Source organism: Mastacembelus armatus, chromosome 21 (genome assembly GCF_900324485.2).
Source record: "Mastacembelus armatus chromosome 21, fMasArm1.2, whole genome shotgun sequence".
Classification (NCBI taxonomy): Eukaryota; Metazoa; Chordata; class Actinopteri; order Synbranchiformes; family Mastacembelidae; genus Mastacembelus; species Mastacembelus armatus.
The window spans coordinates 20,662,524-20,687,845 of record NC_046653.1 but is presented as its reverse complement, the minus strand read 5'-3'; the positions used below and the strand labels follow the sequence as shown (position 1 = coordinate 20,687,845).

The 25,322-nt window shown below is 40.2% G+C and overlaps 1 protein-coding gene across 1 annotated transcript in view; it reads right to left on the bottom strand.

Annotated features, from left to right (window-relative positions):
- Positions 1 to 4,585: 4,585 nt before the first annotated feature.
- Positions 4,586 to 25,322, bottom strand: part of slc49a4 (solute carrier family 49 member 4) — a 37,915-nt gene continuing 17,178 nt past the window's right edge. The window contains exons 6-9 of the mRNA XM_026295900.2: positions 21,276 to 21,343; positions 16,153 to 16,280; positions 13,215 to 13,397; positions 4,586 to 6,398 (exon numbers count right to left, since the gene is read on the bottom strand). Of these exons, the coding sequence (XP_026151685.1) occupies positions 6,283 to 6,398; positions 13,215 to 13,397; positions 16,153 to 16,280; positions 21,276 to 21,343 (495 nt within the window). The 3' untranslated portion in view covers positions 4,586 to 6,282. The remainder of the gene's footprint in view (positions 6,399 to 13,214; positions 13,398 to 16,152; positions 16,281 to 21,275; positions 21,344 to 25,322) is intronic.

Below are 25,322 nucleotides of genomic sequence, written 5' to 3'. Positions count from 1 at the left end.
ATAGACTGACAAACTGGTGACGGCTAACCAACCAGATGTAGTGGTGGACAAACAACAGAAGAAGGCCCAAGTGACAGCAACATGAGATGCTTCAGAAATACCAAGGGCTGAAAGAAGAGCTAGAAAAGCTGTGGAAGGTGAAAGCAAACATTGGTCCCCCTGGTAATCGGCACCCTCGGGGCTGTGACCCCCAAACTGGGAGAGTGGCTCCAGCCGATTCCAGGAACAACATCAGAGCTCTCAGTCCAGAAGAGCGCAGTGCTAGGAACAGCTAAGATACTGCAAAGAACCCTCAAACTCCCAGGCCTCTGGTAAAGGATTCAAGATTGTAATCCTTCTTTTTTCAGTCCTCTTCCATTAAAAATTTTCATTAGCTTGTCAAGCACTGTTTGAACAGTCGAGATTTTGGTAAAAGAGTTTTACAAAGACTTGGATTGTGTTGTGATAGAAAGATGGCTAAAAACCTGCATGTTATGACAGGAGTGCACAGGAGCCCGGAGAGGACTCTCACTCACTATTTAAAAGCCCTTCTACGCTGGCTGAGGATGGCGTCTGTAGTAGAGGTGATTTAAATAGGCAGCCTGCTGGATCAAAGCCTGTCTTGCTGTTCTTCCGGCTACAGCCTTTCCGCTTGCATGGTTATCATAATTGCTCTTGCTCAGAGGACATGCTGCTTCCGTCAGGGCCACGTCGTCCTGTATTAAAGCTGAAAAGTCTCAGCCAAGCAGAACCTGACTCTGCAGGTAGACACATTCTTTTCCCTCCTTAGAACATCTAGTTTTAGGAATAATAGGAGCGTGCTTCATCAGTGACAGTATCATGGCTTATCAGACCTACTCACCCTGACCTGACCTTCAAACATGCTTTCACTGACCTTTGAAGTTACATTTTTCTTTCTCTTCTTCCAGTGAATTTACTGGATATCAAAGTCAAATGCTGTAGGCTTAAAAGTCCAAACAGAAGGGTTTGTTGTCAAATCGACACACGTCAAGGTTACCTAAAAACATTTTAACACCTACATTTGTGCCTAAATGTAGGTGAGCACTTCAACTTAAGTCCAGCATAAACGTTTAAATTATATTTTACCTGGCATTAGGCCATGCAATCTGTATCAGGCTGTGCCACTGCACATCTAAGGATTCCACTGGAGTCCAGTTTTCACCATTGTTCACGTAAACTAAAACCACGTTTGTCCAATGAACTACTTCTCTGCTGTCAAACCATACACTCAGTATATTTCAAACTGTCATTTTTTCAATATTAAGGCTAAATATGCAACTTCTGTGTTGCAATATCATCTTTCAAAAGTGCTTCAGCTCCACAAGAACAAACTGGTTTACTAAACAATATACTGGAACTACTTTGAGCAGGCTGCGATTAATGAGCATGAGTGAGTTTAAAATGTTGTGCGGGACACATGGCTGTGACACACTGACTGTTACAGCCCATAAACATGCAACCAAGCACTTTGTAAGCACTAAATCTACCTGCTGTGTTTGTCTTCCGTACATCTCCCATAGGTCTCTCTCTTGGTGTTTTGGAAATACTGTTAAAGCATTTATATCTTAATATATGCTGTTTTCTCACAAGAGCAGCCAAATACCTCAAATTCAGCAGTGATGAATTGGCAAATTAGTGGCCAGCTGTCAACAACCGGCAACTTGGGCTTTTGCAGCCCATCGCTCCTAATCAAGAGCACATAGGCCTTTTTAATATGTTGAAGATAAAGTAAGAAGCACCGTGATAGCAGCTCTGCTAAATGAGCCATTTGAAAGGAAGGCTCATTTTTCATAATCCTGAAAAGTCAATTAAGGGACTTGTGGCGCTCAGGGAGGCACAAGGAGACATGGAGGTGCTATGCTAAAAAAAAAAAAAAAAAAAAAAAAAAAAAAGAGACACAAGCGACTTTTAGTCACAAGAGGAAGAAAACTCAGCAATGTCTCAATGGAAACACAACGGGGGAATGTAAAACGCTGTGTCTGAAAGGAGAAAACAAAAGGTGTTCTATAAAAGTCAGATGCAGTGACAGCGACACCAGTTTCCACCATCCAGCCAGCTGCTTTTGTAGCATTTTACAGGTCCATGCAACAACAGCCAAAATATCAAAATTGCTTGTGGGTAGAAACAAAACAAAACAAATAAATAAAAAAATATTGCTTCTCTTTGTGTGGCTGCGTCCGTTCCCAGGAGAGGCTAAACAGCTACAATAACATGTCCTGCACTGACAAGGAGCCAAAGAACGAAATTGGAATTGAACTCCTGCTGAAAAGCTGTTAATAAACAGTTAGTGTTGTGTCTGTGAACAGGAGCAAATGTATGCATCATTACCTTATCTCTCTCTGACAAGAAAACACAGCCACCTCTTTTGTCCCGTGTTTGTCAGAGAAACTGTGTATTTACTCACAAACACCTCATTGTAAAAAGAAAAGTGTTTTCTCCTTAATAACATCACTCTGTGGGAATGAATTGACTCCTCTTTTTGTAGAAATTTCCACAGCAGATATAACAGGATTTAATCAGATTTTCAGCTGTGGGTTAAGAGTCTCCTGCTGCTGCTTTTTGTCTCTGACATAGATTTACAATTTCAGCATGTGAATATTTGCTCCACTTGAAGATCTGATTGGTTTATCCTCTGATTTGAATATCGTATTTGAATACTTGTGTTTCTGCATATCATGGTTTTCTACTGAAGGGATGCAATAAATCAACAGTGGTGGTATATATCGATTTTGTCGCAGAATGGCAGGGTCGATTTATCATATATTTGAGTGTTTGTGAATTGAAATCCTCCAGGACCATTCAAAAATAATGACCCAACAATAGATGTTTGATCACCAATCGCTGGTATCGTTATTGAAAAACAATAGCATTTCTATAAACAGCTCTGAGTGTTTGGCTTTTGACCATTTGAAACAACTCAATAGCCTTTCACTGTGGCCATTTCTCACTGCCACAAGTAAACAAACCAGCTCACAGGAAAAACATTCAATTATTAATTGTAGTTTTTAATCCTTTGGCAGGTTCATTTTTCTTTGATGTGCAATGTTAAACATTTTCTGTGCTGTTTTATCTATTGAGCCTGGAAGAGAGAAGCAAAAAGTTCAAACTGTCAATGAACTGAAAAGCTAAAACAGAGCACATTTTCTTTCTCTTTCTCCAGTGAATCTCCACCTGAAATTAATTTACTGGATATCATAGTCAAATGCTGTTGGCTTAAAAGTCCAAACAGAAGGGTTTGTTGTCAAACTGACACACGTCAAGGTTATCTAAAAACAGTAAAGTGTGCTCACACATTTTAACTGCAGGATTAGTCATGAATGCATATGACAGCTCCTCTGAAACCAAGCAGGTCTACGTAAGTCAACATTTGATTCATTTTACTTCCCCCCAGGTCACGTTTTTAAATGCCATTAAATAATTTGAGGCAAAGCCCGACCTTCTAAACCATCCAATCTGATCTAGCTGACAGTCAAATTCATTTTTTGTATATATTTTTCAAGCCATTTGTGAATTTCATTCCAGACAAAAGTCTTGGTTTAGGTTAGGAGTTCCTGCCAGCTTGAATGGCAGCAGTTCAAAGGCTCACAAAAGGAATCATTTCATAGATGAGGTGAAATTAATCTCAGCATCTTATTGTTCACGCACGCACGCACGCACGCACGCACACACACACACGCACACACACACACACGCACACACACACACACACACACACACACAGACACAGACACACACACACACACACACACAGACACCCAGACAGCCACTCATACTAATTGGAAACAGACTGAATCCTTCGACAGTCTGCTGCATGCTGGGTCGTCTAAGAGATGTTCGTTCTCACCAGCAACACAGCATGAGCTCATCCCCAGCTAGGCCACCGGGCAGAGGAGACTATACATGCAGGTGCTAACAGTTGGAAAACAGTGAGGTCATGCCTATGGCTCATACATGTTCATCCCGACACAATTAGGAAAAATTAGAGATTTCCTAAAGCATCATGTCTTCTGAGACTTTCTTGTCCTCCAGCCTCAGGGACCATGTGTGAGAACATGTGCTGCCAAAATAAAACAGCAAATGAGTTCACACCCAGGTGTGATGCAATCTGCTCCTTAAGGGCAGGCAATAAACACAAAGGGCAAAAAACCACATACAACTCCAGACTAGAAGCCCCCCCGTCTTTTACAGATTGACAGGTCTAATGACACAGTCCATCACAAAATTATTTAAGACAACATTGAATTATATGTTTTCCTATGTTGTTGAGTGTTTGTTTATATGATACAGGAATAGAACAGACCAATGTCTGAAATTAAATTATGTAAAGAAGACTTTAAAATTCCACCAGGACATTTTATTTACCAAGTGACACTTTTCTACTGTACATGTGGAATTAAAAATGCACCACAGACATAAAGTCTAAGCTGATGTATTTGGACAGTAAAACATTTTCTGTTGGCTCTGTGAACTCGAACAGTAAATTTAAGGTGAAGTACAGACTTTTAGCTATCTGAGTGTTGGAGATGTGTGAATCCATACTGGGTGAGCCTCCATTAGCTTATCAACAACAGGAGAAAAGCAACAGTTTTATTCTTAAAATGTTAAGTTTAATAAGGTGCTGAAAACAGTCAAAATTCATTCTTTTTCCTTTCCACAGGACAAGGACGTTCATAATGCAATGTCTAGGAAACCACAGAGCATGCTGCAGAACAGAAGAACATGACCTTTAACAATATGTACACACACAAGTTAGTCACAGTGTGGAAGAGAAGGAGGTTTAACGCACTGCACTGGGCAATTAAGGCAACACGTCAAAAGGTAAAAGACAACCTGTTCAGAATAAAAAAAAAAATTTAAAAATGTAAAAAAACACCAGCACCAGGAAACATGTTACAGAGGCTCCGCAAACCCCAGAGCAAATCAGATAAAAACCCCTCTTATAATTGTGCGCCTCACACAGACAAAAAGACTTCATGAACAAGTTAGAGAAATAGTTTTTCTGTAAGTAACGGATGTTTTCCCATTTGTCCTGATGTTTCTTTCTGTTTATGCCCCTACAGATTTGGTTTTTATTATATTTCAGTTTCATCAGCCAAGCAATCCAAGAAAATGGCAACTACCTTGTCGTTTTCCCTTCCTTTTTATGTCACTAGACTTTCAGTTGATGCAGAGACACCTGCTGGTGCTTAGGAGGAGGAGCAGCATGACAATTACAACACAAAATATTTCTTGTCTCATGTATGATACAATAATCTACCTCAGTGTGAATCTGCTGTGGTTAAAATTGTCAGTACACATCCAGTTTCAATGAAATTGGGTGTTAACTGTGTTAGTGTTGAGCCATTTACAATAAATACTGTGATTGCTGAGGAAAACATATGATTAGAAACTGTAAAATACATATTAACATTATTTAGTTGGATTAAAAAGCACACATCTCGGAAACTGACACCAACTTAACCAACCTAACCATAAAAAGGCTGAACAGCTACTGAAATGTGAAGGTATAACAGTTTAGATAACTCAGCTGGACAGAGCTGGTGTGAAAAAAGTGCAGGTTTAGTCCCATGCCAAAGTTCTGGCACCACCCAATTATCTGGTAATAATTTTTGCATAATTGTCTTGAGAGGGCAAACAATATAATAAACGTACCTGCCTCTCAATGACAGCCAGTGTCACAGATCATTTAATGTCAGGCCAGTCAAGCCTACCCAGGGACTCAATTCCGGCAGTTTGGAGCAGCACTAAATCACCAGGAGGTCCCTCGTTTCTCCCAGACTCCACACACCCAGGCCTCCCGACTGGCCGGTGCAGCTGTCCTGTTTACTTCCTAGTCAGGGGATGACACGTGATGCTGATCTGGAGTCAGTGTGTTATCCAGCTTGTCAGTTCAGTAACTGTGTTCTGTTCACTATAGAAATCAGGGAAGGCAAATCAAGTAGCCACCCGGGGGCAACACTGAGAACAATTTAAAATATTACATCATCATAAACAACAACAACAACAACAACAAAAATGAAACATTCACAAATGTTTGTTTACATACAAAGACTGATATACAGAAATGGGTAACAATGTGTTAACAGTCATGGCTTTGAGTCAATCACATAAGAGTAAACATTGATGTTGAATAACTTTGCTGTTCTTCTTGGCAGACACAGCAATCCATCGTGATTGTTCACAACATCCTAAAATCTTTCATCCTTTAAGAAAGAGGTTTTTCCACTTTTCCGTCTTCCCTTTTTCCAGATCTCTGTCCAAGAATAATTATTCAATCCTGTGTCACACCGAGACAAAGACATCCAGGTAGAGGCGGTCGTAAGATTCCCTGAAGAAAAGGATGAGGGCAAGGCTGAAGAGACAGGAGCCGGTTAGACACCAGTTGAGCCAGGAAAGCTCTGGATGAAGGACAGAAAGAGAGAAAAGGACATGCTAAATAAAATACACTATATGACAGAAAGTCTGTGGACTCAGCCACTTCCAGTATAAAACCTTAACACACACAACAGTCTGACTCCACTTTGGCTCTTTCAGGCTGAAATGTGACAAGGCCTTTTTGCACAAAGTCGGATTAATGAAGAAATGGTTCTGGTTTGAAGGAGCCTGATCCAACACCTTTGGGATGAACGAACACCGACTGTGAGCCAGACCACATCAGCCAACATCAGTGTTGAACCACAGTGTTCTGGTGGCTGTTCACAGTAGCACAGCAGTGAATATTAAGTTAAAAATAACAATATTAAATGATAATAGGTAAGAATATGTGTAAATACTAAGCTCCATTTCCTTTGTAGTGTAAACAAACATAAATTATTCAGCAGGCGAAAACCTTGTGGATGCAGGCATGTATTAACCAACAACTGCTGCAGACAATATCAAACAAGTGTCTTAAACTCTTAGCAGGAACAGACCACAAATTATGACCACATGTTCCTTCATAATTAAATATTAATCATCTATATACAACCAGAAGAATTAGTATGAAGAGACATCTCAGCGTCATATAGGAGTAATGGCTAATCAATAGGAATTCCTGACATACAGCCTCCTAAGCTGTCTTTCATAATGATTCTGAATAATTCAATGATATTGGCAGCGTTCCCCATTATCACTGACCCGCACTTGAACCTAAACATGGTACAGAATGAGGTGTTCTATTTTCTCAGCTCTGTTCAAGCTCCATTAACCACAGGAGAGGTGCTCGGGCTGTCTGCAATAATGCTGAGTCTGGAGGGCAGATGGGATTCTCACAACTGCACTGAACCAATGGCATCTTAATTCATCTGCACCAAGACAAATAACCTCTCCTTGTTCAGCCACTGTAATGTACGAGCTTGGATTTTTTTTCTGTGCATGTCCTATACAAACACGCAGACACACCTGATGCAAGCATCAAGTCTGGATACAACCCAAACAAATAAGCCCCTTCTTTCAAATGTAATAGGTACCCTTGCTGTGAAGTTGGCCATCTGAACAGCATGTAGGTGTTAGAGGTGTTTTGTCTTGACATGGACATTAAGCATAATCTATGCCCCTTTGCGAGGGCCAGCTACTCAACAAGGATGGGAGATGTGGTGGCAGCAGACAGCTGCTTGGGTCCTGATAACAAGCCAGACTAAATATAGAGAAATCAGGTCATGACAAGCAGTGATGCCCTGCCAGTACAATGTTTCTCAAGTTGTGCTGGTTCCACTTTGATTCCAGTCGGCTGACTTTCCATAATGTCATCAATCAGCTGCTCTAGCCTAGAGAGCACCTGATCAATGCAGAGAGACTGGTACTTCGACTGGTGCTTTAGCCTCTTTGTGGTAAATTATGAGTTCTGGCTGTAAGGCACACACCTTTGTGTGCTCGATGCTTCACCCCTTCCATGAGGACAAAGGATCTCGACTAAGAGGTGTGAAAATTAAAGTAATGGATAAATTGAGGCAAAAGGGCGGTGGGGAAGGGGATTGAGAGGGGAGGGAGGTGAGAGATTGGGTGAGGGAGTTTGCAGCAAGGTGTCGAGGCTCTTGAAGCAGCCTCATTAATCAGGAGTGTGTAACCTGGACAGGGGGAGAGACCTGGTGTGGAGGCAGGTTAATGGAGTTGTGTTTATCTGACTTGCCGTCTTCTCCCTTTAAAGCCGTCTCGTTTTCTCCAATGTAAGCTCAACAAAGGCTCATCCATTTAAAGCTATGTTTGTTTGGACCTACTATCTCAGAAGAATTCTAATGTGGAGCTGGGTAACTGGAGTATATCAATCAAGTGATGTAGTAAAAATGGACAAGCAGCTCCATCACTGGCCTCTATTCTCTAAAGACACACCTGCAGCAACGTCTGCAAGAAACACCTTAAAGCTGTGCCAAGCAGACAGGAGAGGATCAGAGGAGGAGAAGAAGGGAGAAGAGCAAATAAGATAAAGAGGAGAAGACTATTCTGTTTTAGAGACCCCTCAGATCACCAGTTTGCTTTAAAGATAATTATTAGATACTAATGATTAAAAAAGAGGTATAGTGGACTCAAGCTGTGTCACAGGCCTGCAGCCTTCCTGTAATATAGTGTACAGCCACAAGTTCTAGTTTTAAATTCATTCAGTGGAGCATTCATTGTTTGGAAACATTCAAGAAGTTTACTATTATAAAAATCACGTGAATCTCATAAATTCCCTTCACTTGTTTTAGTTTGGATAAAATATTTTCATCTGCTTTGTCCCCTTGTCTCAATTTATTTGATGGTTAGGCTTTTACACAAATTGCTGAGACATTTAAATGGCTGATAATTAAGCCGCTAAAGAGAAAATGGGTGATAGTGAATAAAGGCAACAGGGCTCAGATGCTTTTCTACTGAATTATCTTCATTCCCTTCTTGTCCTTTATCGCGATGGTCCATATGCTTTTCACTGTGATTCTGATGCTGATGGTGGTGCTATGGTAAATATAGTGAGAACTGAGAGGAGACATCCCAGAGAGTGAAGTTCAAAGAGAAGTATGAAATTTATTTTGACCTTTTTTTGGGAGTTGGGTACGTACCAGAAGTGAGAACACATTCTCAAACTTGTATGTTTAAGGGTATTTCTTTTCTATATCTTTTGGAAACCACAATTTATTAAATTTTTTCTCTATTGAAATCTGTTGAAATGTTCAAAACCATATTCTGTAGAGGGCATGAAGTGATTCAACTGGCTGTGCTAAGTTTGAACTGAACAATAACAATTTGACTCCAGCTACTGGTGCAATGAACTATAGCAAGGTGTCTCTGACTGTATGATCATATTCAGAGGACATCAGTGTGAACATTGGACAGTTCATCATATTAACAGCCTATTACCGTAGCTGCCACTGTCAGCAGAACGCTGCTACAGATGAAGACAGAGACATAGGCCAACAGGCTTCTTATGGCCTTAATCAGTTCTAATTGAGGTCAATGCAGCGTTATAATTAATGGGGCTTAGTTCTCCTTTATGACTGTGGCCTTTTTTTTGGAGAAGTCTGAGGTCACACCTGAAGATATATGTATAGATGAACTTTTTGTAAAGAACGAGATCAACTTTCACAGAAATATTTACCATAGATTGACAGGCTGGCATGCACACCTACAGTAGCTAGATTATTGACTGCTGTGGGTATTTTGTACAAGTATAAAGTGAGTTAATATGCCATTTACTCTGCTTTATTACTCCTAATCCAAAACCTGCCCAAAAATAAAAAGCGGCAAATGACAAAGGCTTCTATTTTCCCAGAAGTGACTGTGTGCTACAAAGAACTCTGTGTCTTTATTTACTCACTGTTATATGTTTTTATTTATCTTAAAAACCCCTCAACAGTCTTAATGGAAGGTTGAAAAGTTAGTCTGCAAAGGCATTTTCACTTCAGACGAAAGGTAAAGTTTAAAAAAGGGTGTGTGTGTGTGTGTGTGTGGGGGGGGGGAGTTTTGGGGACTAAAGAAACTTCAGCAATTATTTCTCTGTACTGTATAATTCCTGCTTCCCTCCATCCAGGAGACTCCAACAACTCACAACAGAAACTCAGCACCACTCTACCCCTCCTTCCTCATCTTCCTCTTCCTCATCTTCCTCCTCTACAAAACCTTTGAGGCTCTTTTGCGCCACAATACCTCTCTGCTTCTTTGTATTCCACCCCATGCTCTGCATTAAGTGACACAAACACACAGCAGATGAAAGTGAAAAAAAAGCAACAAGCACAGATATATTGCCTGGAGGCTCCATTCATGTTTCTGAGTCACATGGCTCAAACTGTGGGAATTTTTAAAACATGACAGAGTCAAGAGGCCAGTTAGAGCTCACTGAACCAAGACAGGCCTCTCATGGATATTAAAATGGACAAGGAGGCAAATTCATAACTTGCAGGGAAAAGGAGCCATAATTCAGAATGCATTAAGAGACAGTGAGCAGCCAAAAGAAAAACCCTAAAATGAACTGTAACCTGGTAATTTATGGAAATCTTTAAAGGCCAAGGTTGTCAATTCTCAATATCAGGTGGTGAAAGGGCTTTGATGAGATGAGACCCATGCAGAATTTACCATTTTTTAAGTCTGAATATTATTTAGCACATTCATTATGGGAATACCAAGAGGAAACTGCAGTAATGAGACGGCACACTAGAGTACTTCCAAGGGGACTTTACCCAAAAATCAAATCAATTTTTCCAAGAGTGATGTCTTCAGGAGAATTACTGCAACTGATTACCAAACAGGACAGAAAACACACACTAACATCTCTGAAAAGAGTTTACAACCACGTCCATCCATGCACATTGTTGGGCAAACTGTAATGGCAGCATCATTGTTGCAGAAATATCTGGTGTTCCTGTACTCTGTTACAATCCTGCATTGATTTATGGCCCAGTTGTTAAAGGTCTAACCTGCAAATGAAGGTCTGTTACCTGCTCATGTGGAAGGAACAGCAGACTTTAGCAACCTGCTCCCTTCAGGGGCTGAGGGGTAAAAAAAAAGTTCATGAACACTGCTTTGTTAGCATAAGTTTGGCAAAATATGTGGCAATCTAGTACTCTGGATCTGCAAGCTCACATGTACAACGCCTGCGTGTCTGCAGTGTGAACTTTCTGACAAGAGAGCTTTGATGCATCATACTCCATTAGACAACTTCAGTGTGGTGAAGCAAAAGCCTCCAATATCTCAGCTTGATCTTCTCCCCAGCTGTTGCGGGGAAGTTGTCAGGATCCATCTCAGCATAACAGAAGGCCTTCAGCTTACCCACACACGTGCACTGGCATCTGCACTCAAAAACAGCCACATACATACACACCCGCAGAAGAGCAGCAACAAACAAAGTACACAGCTACACAACTTCAAGCACACCAAACGGTCTATCATTCAGCACTGCAGAGTGTCAGGCAGAAGATACATCATGCATTTTTTATGAGTGCTACTCCTATGATTGTGTGTGCGCTGGCCTGCAGCTACTCTTGTCTACCCAAAGCTCTGTCAATCCACACCTGGTATATTGCTGTCTAATGTATGTTTTATCACCATGCTGACATACAGCCAGCTCAGGAAATTCAAAATACATTGCTTGTCATCAGGATCACAATTTTCAAACAGCTTAATGTTCTGTTGGATATATCCTTTAACTACTGCTCTGTTAAACGAAACCACTCACCATCCCTTTAGCTCTGTCTACACACTTCACCTGAGCCAACTCTGAAACTATAATGTGAATGCAGAAATATCCAGTAAGCAATTTGTTGAATGACAAGAGAATTAAAACACAACATTTAGATGTTGTTTAGACAAAAACTAAAATTGGCAGATATTACCTTATGCTCTAACCTTTGATGGGTATTTATCATTACTCTCTGACACTTGAAGCCCAAAATATTAATCGTTTAATCAGAAATATATCAACAGATATGTCCAACCGAAAATAAGCCTTTAAAATCTTCTCATTTGGGGTGTGTGTCATGTAAATGTTCTGCAATCTTTGATGAGACAAACTGTTGTTATGACCTGGTTCTGCTCCTTGTTAACGGGCCCTGAGGGCTGTTCAGGTCAAACAACAATCAGAATCCACCTGCACTGGCAAGACAACCCAAAAGGCAGGATCAAGATAGTTATCAGGCAGCAGCTGTCAGTAGCACTGTAGCAATCAGACAGACTTGGCAGAGGAAGAGGACAAGGCTCATGAATAATTATGAGGTGTTAATATATTTTTTATTTACTAAAACCATCATAGGGCAGAGACCGATGCATTTGTCCATCTGCTTAAAACTGTAATGTAGTCAAACTTACAGAAAGGGATAATGAAACCATGGTGCAAAAGATATAGGTACTAAAAATACACAGGTGACACATCTGCCATAAATGACATAAATCCATTTATCAGTTAACTTCATACAAAGTGCAATAAAGGTTACCGTGCTTATAAGTATTTGGAGCACTCCCCTTTGCCCTTTAACCAGCAGCAGTTCCCTCTGGTTTCACCTGACGAGGTCAGACCATCTGCTGCAGGACACCTGGTTCTTGTTGCCCCTGAAAATAGTTCTTATGAACTGTAATGGGTTCTTTATGGACTTGTTGTCCTGCACAGTGGGATGCACTAAGAATGTGGGATCAATCAGACACCTGGTGGTGTTGTGTGATAAGAATCTGAAACATCTAAACTGCCTAAAACCTTTGCACAGTACTGTAGGTTGGCAAAGAGGATTGTCTGGAGTACATAACATATACACATGCATGCAAAAATGTACTCTTGCTCACACAGTCACATTCATGGATGACTAGATTAAGTTTACATTCTCCTGTGAAGCCACAGAGGCAGAGGGACAGCAGATGACATGCTGTCCTCTCTGTTGTGGTCCTAAATTATTTTATCAAGTCTGCTAGGTAGCCAACTCAAAGATAATTATCAGGCTACCTTACAGATTCTGCATCAGAATCTAATTTTCCCACCGTCTGCCTTTTATCAGCAGCATTTCAGGATTTGAAATGGATTTGTGAAAACAATAGTGCCTGAGGCTTTTGGAAGGTGCTGGAAACCATTAGGAAGACAGAAAGCTTTTGAATAGATCACACTGCTAATTACTGTCAATGAAAAAGCAAACCAAAAAAAAAAAAAAAAAAAAAATCAGTGGTATTATTATAACCCTGTGATATTAATTCGGCAGTGGGGGCAGAAATGAATTCAACCATTTATATATAACATCAGTAGGGAGTCATCACACCCCATTCAAACCTATACAGTACTCCTGTCTTACCTTTGCAATAAAAGGTGAGAAAGAAGAGAAGCAGTCCAGTGACCAGGTTCCCCAGGAAAGTGACCACTCCACAGGTGATGCCTTCAGGGACAGGGTACACTGTCTCAATAAAGAGCTCAAAGAAGATTGGCACGCTGCTGCTACAGAAAATGCCAACCAGGATACATGAAGTATACAGGGTGGCTGTAAAAAGCAAAAGAAAAAGTTGAACAATAAGTTGCAGTTACCTGGGAACTTTCATGCTACTGAATATCAAATCCCATCTGAGCAACTCTTTAAAAAGATGGCATAGTGGTCAAGTTTATGGAAGAGCAGTGGTGATTTATGCTACCTCCTAAGGCTTCCTATTGTGCCATTTGTTCTCAGCAGCACTAAGATTTATGACAAACCCTCATCCCAAAACAACATTTAATTTAGAATGCCACCCCCTAAGGTGGCAATTTACTACAGGATGGAACCAAAACAACAAGTCACCCAAGATACCTCTCAAGAAAAACCAAAGCAAACAGGATGCAGCTGACCAAAATTTGGAGTGCCACAACAAAGAGTCTGAATACTATAGTAAATGAAACTATTTCATTTTCATTATGGGTTGCTGAATGTAGACTGATGGACAAAAAAGTAAATTTAACTGTTTAGAATAAAATCTAAAACATAATGAAGTGTGTTAAAAGTGAAAAGGTTTGAATACTTTTTGACATTATTGTTCTTGTAACTAGGACTGGCCATGCTTTCTCATTCATTATCAGATATCAGACCATACATACTTTGTCACCTTTTTGCACTTAGTGGTTTTGGATAGTCCGATACTCTATGGACACATTTGGTTGTTGCCAATAAGGTGCCAAAGTGTGATGCCAGGCCCTACTATTAGCTCCATAAGGAGAAACTTTCCTCACAGAGTGACAAGAGGCTTTGATGGCACTGTGACAGCAATTCAACTTGAATTTCAAATTATTTTGCATTTTATTATACATCATATGTTGATCACGTTAAAATTAAATTTCTTGTTTTTTGAAATGTAAATGCACAGTAGTTTCCATAGTAAAAATCATGTCATTTGCTCCTCTGAGAGGACAAGGATGAAGTCAATATTGGCTGCTGCTGCAAAATATATGTTTGCAGAGCAATCAGAAAGTGTTCAGTATGTTTGGCTAGCTCATGGTGTAGTCTCAGCTGCAGTCCTTTGGCCAGGGCCAAAGTAAAACCTATGAATGTGTATTAGAATGGATGTGTGAAGAGATTAAGCCATCACCTCTGGAGCATTGCAACATCCTCCATCTCCCTTAACACAGCAGATTGGTCCAAATGAGTTCCCCATTAGCCTGCACGTTCCTTTAATCACAGTGCCTCTGAGGGCCCTCATGTGCCTGTAATGCAGAAGCCAGGCACCACTCATGCAGCCATCAAAGGCAGGCTTCACCCCTGTTCCTCTTTATTCAACCCTAATGAAGCACTGATATCAACCACTGCACACTCCCCCTGATGTTTAACTGGGCTATTTGCTACCAATTCCCAAAAGACTGTAGGAGGTCCCTTGAAAGAAGGAGATGTAGCGAGCACAGCAACAGAGAAACATGGGATGTATCTTATTGGCAACCAGAGAAGACAATCTTTTTTTAGTCTAGAAATTATGTTTGGAGTTTTGTTATGAAGACCTGACATATAAATGTCTTTTATATGAAGACTTGACATTATAAATTTAGAGTTGCAACCAACAATCATATTCATTATTTATTAACCTACATATCATTCTTTGTACAATGTCAGAAAATAGTGAATGATACTTATCATAGTTTCCTAAAGGTCAAGATGATCTAAATTGATTATTTTCTCCAGCAAGCAGTCCTAAAGCCAAAGTATCCAGTATGCAGGTTTACTGCATAACATGTATAGCTGATAACAGCAGAACAGAAGGATAATACAAAGTCTACTAAACTAATACACAAATTGTTTTTTTCTGTTTTTTTTTTTTTTAAAGAGTGGTTAGTTGTTGGCAGGAAGTGTGGAACTGTGTGTGAGCTACTGATGCTCCACACTGGGACAATAAGGGGTTTTGTTGCAGTATCATGCTGCCTCTATATGATATGCCAGGTGGATGAACAAAGTCAGAGCCTGGTTGCTGCAGACTGCCAGCGTCTGGGATAAGAGGACCTCTGATAGAAAAAAGCAGTGCCAGAGCTGGAGAATGATGATGGATGATGATGGATGATGATGGCTAGAATCACTGGCTTTGAACGACATGCTTGTATGCTCAGTGGCTTGGCTTAGTGATAAACCCATTAGGGACATTAGTAGACTTAGCTGCCTTTTCCTGACTGGACTGGTTTTGGCAAAAACTGAAAACACAATGCATCTTTTACATATTTGGAAAATATGGACATTTTTAAATTATTTTGGCTCTGTACTAGGCTTATATATGGTTATATCTGACTGAGCTTTTAAGGTCTTTGAGTGTTTACATCAATACCTGCTAAACAGTACTAGACAGACATCTGCTGATCTGTGTGTGCTGTAGACACAAGTCATTTATTGACTGCCAAGAAATTTCTATCACAATAAAAGGTAAATGTATTTAACTTTTGGTTCCATCAAATGGGCTGCAATTCCAACATTGCTAATCTAATATACAACACCCTCAAATTAATGATAAAAGTCAGCACTTTAGTCTTAAACCTACTGTTGCATCTCAAATCCAGTCCACACAAAATATTTCACTGTTCAAACGCTGAAAGGCTGGTCTATGTGCAGTAAGCTGGGATACATAGGAAGCACATCTGTATTTTGGTCCACCTAAAATCCACATAATAAGTCAGGCCGGACTGCCCTGCCTTTGGCAAATCTATCCACCAAATTAATTTTAGCTCTAGGTTGTTTCAGGGGCTCCCAACTGCTTGTTTGCAATGTAACCCTGACAGGAATGCTGTTGTGAACCCACCTGCAGTGGAGGGGAAGTGAGTGAATCTGCTCAGAAAGGTAAGTGTGAACCAGGTAGAGGACAATGAGGCTCCTGCCAACATCAGCACCAAGATCAGTTTCAGCATCCCACGGATAGAGTCTGCAAACCTGAGGGTGGGTGGGTGGAAAGAGTATAAAAGGAGAAACATCAATATATAAAAATAGCACTGATGCAAAGCTAAAAACACATGATCAAAAAGAAAGCAAGATTACTGAAGTGAATAAAGGGTGCTGCTTCTAAAACAAGAGGCATCCTTCATAAATACAATGAGCAACTATGCAATTTCTCAGTGTCTGTTTCTTCTGTGACTTGTGTCATCATCTATTACTGCCGACATGCATTGTTTCAGAAAATGGCTAGAACATTTCCTTCTCCCAGTTTCTGAGTGCATCAGTTGTACTAGTCATTATTCCAAGGGTTGATTCAATTTGTCCCACCAGCTAAGCAGGCAGACTTGAGATGCACATTGTATTATATTGTGGAAGACAAGCCATTGGGCCATTTCCAAACTCTCTCATTGTGGTTTCTCTTTGCAGCCGTTTCTGAAACCCTCATAGTTCATTAAGTCCTCTATGCTCCTCTGGGTATGCATATGTATGCTTGTGAAAGATTAGATGAAGCTACAGAAGCCTGTAGCAAAGACAGACTAATTACTTTTGTTTAGTTGCTCACAGACAAGATGCTTGAGAAAAGAGGGCTGAACGTGAACAATGAATTTAATGCAAGAATAAGAAGTGTTGGAAATGGATGATTAGTTCAGCTACGTTGTAAAGTTCTGTCAGTTCTGCTGAGAGCGATGGGATGAGGGAAATCATCTTTTGGATGGATCAGAGCATTCTGGGATGGCATTTTTAGATGACAAAGTCTCCTGAGGTTTCATGAGCTGCCATTCAGTCTTCGCAGACCTGAAATCACTGTGAGATCATTTAGAGCAGGCTAAGGGGCATACCATGATGAAATCTGTTGGTCTTTTTTTTGATAAACTGCTCTACTGCTGTCATATTTCTGTTTTGGAGAGTGTACTGACTATAGTCTGGTCAGACCGCCAAGTACTTGACACTAAACAGAGATGTCTGGGTTCCCTTCCCACAGCTACACCCTCAAATCTGCATCACTCACCGGCCACAGGTTGGCATGCATCCACAACTATTCAACCACCCCTGGTGTCAGAGAGGAACACAATCCTTAGTCTGTACCCAGCCAAGCCCTCGTTTCTTTGCAGACAGAATCACGAGTTACTCTGCTGTATCAGCTCCAATCAATCCTCCAGGAAGAAACACCATAAGCAGCTTATTTGCTTGGTCACTGAATTTGCAAGATACGTCTGGTTTAATAGAGTATGAATTAAACTAATACAAAAGAATGGAGTTTAGATCTTGAGGACCACAGGCTTACGGCTAACGGTGAGCATACATAATATCCAACCACCAAAGGTATTGTGTTTTTCAATGTAAGGCCAGCAATATTCCGTTTCTGTGCCTGTCAATGAATTCTCTTACGACTAAACCCAATCTTCAATGCTACAAAGTAATGCTTGTGCAGTCAAAGCATGCTATACAGTTCTTTATTCCCCTGTGCCACAGAACCCAACCGTTGTCCAAAAACAATTAAAACCACATCAGTGAGATATGATGTCACACTGGGTGAAATGTTCCTTAAATAAAATTAACATGGCCACTCTAATATATTTTGATTAGAGCATCAAATTTGTATAAATTCACAGCTGCCAACAAATGCATTATTTACTCCCATCTCAGTGACGTTTGTTGAAAAATGGTGCCAAGTTGCTTGAAGAAATGACTGCATCTTTCATAAAAATGCAATTATATGGCACCTTTTTTATTTGCATCCTTAATAGAAATAGAAGGGCTTGCCACAGACATGTCAGGAAAGTATTAAAACCTCTTGGTTGGTTTTGGAGTTTTCAAAGGATTTTGATACAAAAATACAGAATAATATTGGTCAAAAAGACACATTTCTCTAAAGGGTTTCAAGTCTGCAGTACTGTCACTCAGTGCTCTGCTCTCACTACTCAATGAGTAAAGAGGGTTGTGCCATCTCATGCAGTAATGTTGGAATTAAAAGCCTATCTTTTACAGTGCTCTAACAGGATTTATTGACCATTAAGATAGCATCATTGAAGTCATGTAGAATTGGATTCCATTGTCTGCTTTCCCAGTACCTGCAGAGTTTGACGAATTAATATCAGTCTGTTCAATTGATCATTTATGATTTGGGCCTGTCCATGTTTTTAGTGGGACACATGCAGTAAATAATCAGGTGTAGATGGTATAATATCACAGATTGTTCCTATTAGCAGGCAAAACAAATTAGGCACTAGCTGACAAGTCATTTGTGCTTGCTCTATCTCATCTCATCCACATGGAGTATTATTTGTAAAAGAAAAGAGAAAAATATGGTTCTGTTTTCTGCCACCTCTTTCTTCCTCAGCCCCTCTTCCTGCTCTGTTCCAGGGGCTTGTGATGAAAAGACAGCAAGGGACTCTTCTTAGTTATTCTTTTTGTTTTCCTCAATCTGTGAATAAGGTATGCAACATGGCACTGTGATCCAATCAGTTTTTGTCTAGGGCACGTTATTAAACAGCTGCCAGAATGTATGTTTCTGTGACGGTGCCACACCTTGAAGCATTCACCACAACTAATTGAACCTGCTGTATTAAGCTCCCTGCCATTCAACTATCCACTGGCAAGACACAGGCAGTGAAATGTTTGCAAACAGCCTGTGTTTTTTCTGGCAAAGTGCAAGTGCAGATCCCCTAAGAAATTTAGCTTTGCAGGAGTATAAGCCACTTAAAATTTGAAGCAACACCTACAACACAAAAAGCATTTAAAGGGGGCCATTTCCTGCTCCCTGTGGCAAACTGTGTTGAGCACTGACACAGTACTGTGCTAGCTGGAGGAAGAGGGCCAGCTAGTGGCATATAAGAAGTCACATCTCAACATTAACAACTTAATGGGTGTTAGTGTATGAGACGGAGGACAATAATTGCTCTCTGCTCTGTTCATTACAACGAGCTTTCCTGGGAATGTATATAATGATGCAAAGTTGCAGCGAGTTGATGAAGAAAGAGAAGAAAACAGCGGAGAGAGGAAGCACTTGGTTTTAAGGGAGCAGAGACAGACAATAATAAAGATACAGTTGAACTTCTGTTTCTGCTGTTCTAAAGCAAATCTCCAACAAAAGGACTCTAGGTCAACTGCATTTATAAGCATTACAATCAAACAGCAGACATCAGAAAAAAACATATATGGTGCTTAATGAATGTCTTCTTCCTGCAGATGACCCAGAAGCAACAGTTTAATTTCTATAATGTTTTAACTTAGCTTATCTTAGCATACCGCACAGATAAATGGGCAGCTGATAAATTAAAGGTAAAACTTATATTCAGTGTCTTAGTAAAGTGCTGGGGCAGATCAGCTTCAGTGCACCTTGGCATTGGCTCCACAAGTCTTATTTCTTATTGTACCAGTGACCATATTTGTTTGCGTTATAAAAATGAACAAAGCAAAATGCCAATAAACATAGCACAGCCAAACATACCACACTGCTGCCCACAACTCACTGACATAATCCCTGACTGAAACAAGTTCAAACCCAACCACCACCACTCATGTTTAGCACAGTTAGAGCAAATGATATGTAGCAAATTGTTAAAGCCGAGTTTCATTTCACTATCAACTGTTGCACCAAAAAGAGAGCAATCAATCCCTCCACAGATTTGGAGTCTATGTAATCAACACTAATAATTCAACAGCTCTGTTTACATACACTTTCATCTCATGCTGCAAACAGTTTCATTGATTAACAGTGGGGAGTTATGGGCTCATTTCCCTGATTACAACTTAAAGAAAACAGTGGGCCTGCCTTGAAGTGCTGATTGGGCTGCAGCCTGTGGTAAACATATCCGTCAGAGCATGAATGAATCCGTTGCTTTTGCAGACGCCACACTTTGTCTTTGCAATGTGACTCCCTATCCATCAATGGAGGTAAAGTGGCAGTTGCATTAGCATCTACTCCCCTCACTCTATCATAGTGTCACTGGATTCAGATCATACATTAAAAGAGAGTAGATTAGATGATGGGAGCAAGAGAGCCCCCCCCCCCCCCCCCCCCCCCCCCCCCCTCCCTGCCCCCTCCCCTCATGTTGACCTTCTATTGTTCTTTACGTGAGATTTATCAGTTATTAATAATGTTCTAAACAGTAAAACTTCCTTAGTGTGACGGGGAAAGACTTAATTGCCATACCTATGTATACCAAGTGACCAGAGCTAGTCCACTCTGAGGAAAATTCAAAAGTTATGAGTTTCTAATCATGTTATTCAGGTAGCAGAGGCATAGGAAATGCCATTGCAGACACTATGAATCGATTATTTCCACAATTAAAGGACAGTATTGTCTTTCCTGTATTTCTATGTTGCACCAAAGGTATATTCATTCGTACACTGCAACAGGTGGCTTTCATAAAATGTAAACCTTCCAGTCTGAATTACTGTTGCAGATGTGGTGTGTTGTGTCCAGGTGGAGTTGCTTTAACAAGAAATGTTCCTTGCATTCAAAGCATATTTTCAGTGTAATGTAGCAAAAACTGTAGCAAACATTTTTTTTTCACTGCAGTTGTGAAGCAGACAAGAGTTGTAACCTTTTACCATGTTGTGGTCAGTGTGTGGTAATTGTCCATCCATTTTAGAGACAACACTGCACTAGGTTACGGGATTACATGTGGAATATGCCAGATGCAGCTACAAAGAATATCTACAAATGTAAAAGGCTACAATAAATGCTTATTTTCTAATTTAATGCCTCAGTGGTTTCATCAAATTTTCACTGAGCTAGGTGGGATTAGCCTAATCAGACTGAATTGCCATTTAGTTATTGCCTAAAAGCTGAGAAGATTAGAGGGACGGGGAGGGGCAGTGGGGGCAATTCAGAAGTCAGGAACAAGGGAAGTGTGGCATTATATTTATGTTCCCTTTTAAGTTACTTCAAACCACATTCAACAGTCACACGATAAGGAAGCAAAACAATAACAGATAAGAAGGCTATCCAAATACATAGAGTTTGAGAGTGGGAGTATAGCTTACCTGGCCATTGCCACTCCAAACACACACCCACCAACAATCGACCAGAAACCAATCCAGCCTGCATCCACCTGTGTGGCAAAAAGGAAAAGATAGTTAATAGTTAATTATGCTACACACTCCTATTCTCTGTTATATCCCTTTAACATTCAGATCAACCAGTTGGTAGTGGGGATGTTATAGGGATATGTAGAGAGTCTTTCCTTTTCCTTTAAATTGTTCACTATGCAATCTCCAACTGTGAGGACAGAGCTAGACAGAGAGTAAATGCCTGGATATCAATCACTATACTTTTACCACCTGCTGTGAGAACAGCAATGTATATGTGTTTGTGTGTCAGACTGTTGTCCTTTAATATTTACACACATGAAGTCCAGATCTTACATTTGGTCTTAAAGTCAGGAGAGAACATTTTATGGGCAAGGGACAACCACGAAATCAATAAGAGGTAACATAAAGCAAGAGTACTGTACATATGTGTGCACACATACAATAAAACCAACCAGTATGTGGCACCCATGTGAGAATGTCTCAGAATGCCAGAGATGACAGTTGGTTTCCATCAATCTCCCAGAGGCAATAATTCAAATTCACCCAAATCCACCCAGATGGAAGATGTGACTGCAAGAGGCAGTATCTAAAGTAGGATCCAGTGCTTTTTGCTTAATCATTTTTTGCAATGACCTGTCAGGAAAGTCTATAATGAAGAAAAGTGGACTATCAAAGTTATTAAATGTAAAATGTATTCTGGCTCAGAAAGTGATGAATGTCAAAATGTCATTACATTTGATCCAAATTACACTCCACTCCAAGTGTTCTGTGTGGGCCAGCCACGCTAAAAGCTCATCGGAGAGACACATCTTTTGTTTGCATGGCCTGAGGCAGCATGGTGAGGTGAACAGCACCTCCCCCAGTAAATGACAAGGATCAAAATATTTGATTCACAAACATTTAAACACCCACAAACCCATGGCACACAGAGTCGCTGCTTATTATCTATGTAGGCTGTGTAGCACAATTTCAAAGGTTTCCAAGGCATATAATGTCGCATCAGTCGATGCACCAAATTAGGAATCTAAACACAAATTACTTGCCAAGCTATTTCAATTCAGAGATGCAAATTACTATGTTTCATGTTTGGGTGGAGAGTTAATTAACTGCTGTATTCTTAGTGCTTTGGAATCTAAAAAGGGCCACATTTGAAGCTTAATCATGTCTACTGTATTGTGATTGTGTCAATAAACTGGAGATGACTGGTGTCAGGGAATGCCAGGACCTCAGGCTCTTGTCACATTAATGGTTGTTTTCCTAATGTTCTCTCTTAGTCTCTTGCTAGATGCCATTTTAAAATGATCATCAAAGCCTATATCATTAGCGTTAGTTCAATATGGTACTCCAAATCCAGGTCACTTCACGTAATCCCAGAAAATCCACAAACAAGGAAGTACTCTATCTAATGGCAGAGCATACATTCTGATAAAGTTACACATCTCCAGAAATGTGGTGCCTTAAAGGAATAAAAACAGAAAACTAAAAGTAGCACACTGTCCCAGCCTTTCAGTTCTGTGCATTCTTAATGGTTCATCTCCATTAAAACAGCAATTACATATAACTGATGAGCACAGCACAGAACTTTACCTACGTCATACGCATTATGGTGATGCCAAGCTCAGTGCTTAATCCTTCTGTCTGCAGGTTTAGCACACTTCCCCATGCAGAGCTCACACAGTGGGTATTTTAAGGCTACAGGAGTGCAGTTACTTTCTCAGATCATCTACTAATGCCACAACGGATTCTAACCAAAATACACCTTAGCACTGTCAAACCATCTCACCATCCGTTTATGTTTGAATGGTTCTTGTTCTGGTCTCACCCTAACTCCTACTTCCTATTTAATTACCATCACAGTGGAGAGTAAGCTGTAACAATCTGAAGGAAGGATGGACTGACTGTATTGGACAATAATGCACAGTCTGAGGTGCTATTAATTGAAAAACTACCACTGGGACATGAATGCTTCAAAGCAACTGGCCAATTCTGTTGTTTCTATTTCTTCTTGCGCCGAGAGGCAAGCAGTGTGTCTACAGGGCTGGAGTAAATGTGGATATATTTTGTGTAGCAATATTTTTAATGGCCACTAGATGTTCACTGAGAAACACTCTAAATAGATGGAAGTGAGCTTCGCTTGTGGCAGTAACCTGCTCCCCAAATCACTCCAAAGGGGGTAATCCCCACTTGTGGGTGCTGTTTTGATCTCAACAACCTTTGTACTCTGTTTGCTGGTCACAACAACAAAAGTGTTTCAAGGTAGAAGTACAAACCTGAACTCATTATTATACTCTCTCTACTCTTTCATTCACAGCATGATATCTGTGAACAAAGAGCTGCCTTGGTGCTGGAACAGGTTTCGTCATCTTCAGGGCACATTTCTTTTGTCAATCAGGAAACTTTCCAACAACAGTTTTAAGACCCTTAGAAAATGAGTCTAATCTGATGACAACGGCACCGGCTGCTTTGCAGCAGCCATCGACACCTCATACATACGACAGAAGCATGTACTGTAGATTCTTTTGGGAAGAACCTTGAAAAACACAGCTGAGACCTGAGATCTGGTAACAAACTAAGAATAAATGCCTACATGAAGAAGATCTAGCAAATTAAGCGCCGTCAAATGTGTGCACTTTAGAAGACGGCATTTAACATCTGCAATAGAGACACTAATAATAAATGAGTAAGAGAGTCTGCAGCACCAAACCTGCCTCTATGAGATGGAGCGGAAAAGAAAAAGGGGGAAAGAAAGAAGTATCCAAAAGTAGACAGAAACCTCCAAATAGGACAGACAGTGGAATTGAACCAAGATGATTGGAAATTTGCATGTAGATGTGATGTATTAGATCTAATGCTGATGTGCAGATATCTCCAGACGGACATACACTTTCAATCACAACACACTGACACAGGCCACATACACAAAATGCAATTTGTTCCAGTACAATGCAGAAATTAACAAAGGACCAATGCATACAATTTGTCAGTGAGTTTGTGAGTACACCTGCATATAACAACATATCTGCACCAGAATGAACAAATAATAAGAAAGCATTAGGAAATTAATAGAAAGTATGAAATTGCTCTCTTGCTATCAATGATTTGCCTGCAGCACTGACTGCATATTTTAAATTATCAGAGGAGAAAACTCAGTAACATTTTTTCAAGGATGAGAAAAAGATAATAAAAGAACAGGGAGAAAAGATCAAATCAAAAATGTTTGTTCCAATGCAAATTCATGGGAGCTTAGGGACAGAAAGAAAGAAAAAAATTGTTCTATATAGATCACATCTTGTGTTTGTATGAAATGCTTATTTAACTCCTAGCACAGAATTTCTGCACTGTTTGGATCTTACAGAGTCAACAAAGCTTATAGCAGAAAACAGGATGAGTTATAGCTACTGTTTGGATAAGCAGGTGAGCTTAAAAAAAAAAAAAAAAAAAAAAAGCAGTATTTGCGTCTCCTAATTTCAACACAACTTTAAGAATAAACATCACCACGCCTGAAGAACACAGAAAAGTTTCCAAAATCTACTGGTGCATTAGAACTCCTCCGCCTCACATACCTTTAGGTGCACCACTATATTGTTGCAATTATTTTTAAGATCAAGGTTTTATCCTGTAACATAGCTTCTCTCACTGCAGCACACCTTTATTCTTAACATTTTTTATCTTCTTAGCTAGCATGAATAAAAGAAACGTGGAAGAGAGAGAAAATAAAATACCACCTTCTGACAGTGGTATAAAGATAGAGGTGTGACAAGAACTGTCTCATCCTCCATTCTCCTGTGTGATCTACTCTCCAACAGCATCTGTCTGATGATAACCTTGAAAAGACCCCCCGTTTGTCTTTCGACATACTGCTGTGTTGACATGCTGAAGATGCAAACAACTTGGAGCTTTTGGACCTGCAACAGACAGCCAGTCCCACTCAACATGTCTTCTTCTTTCACCTGTCTCACACTCAAAATGGAGAGCAGGCAAACAAATGATGAAATGCAA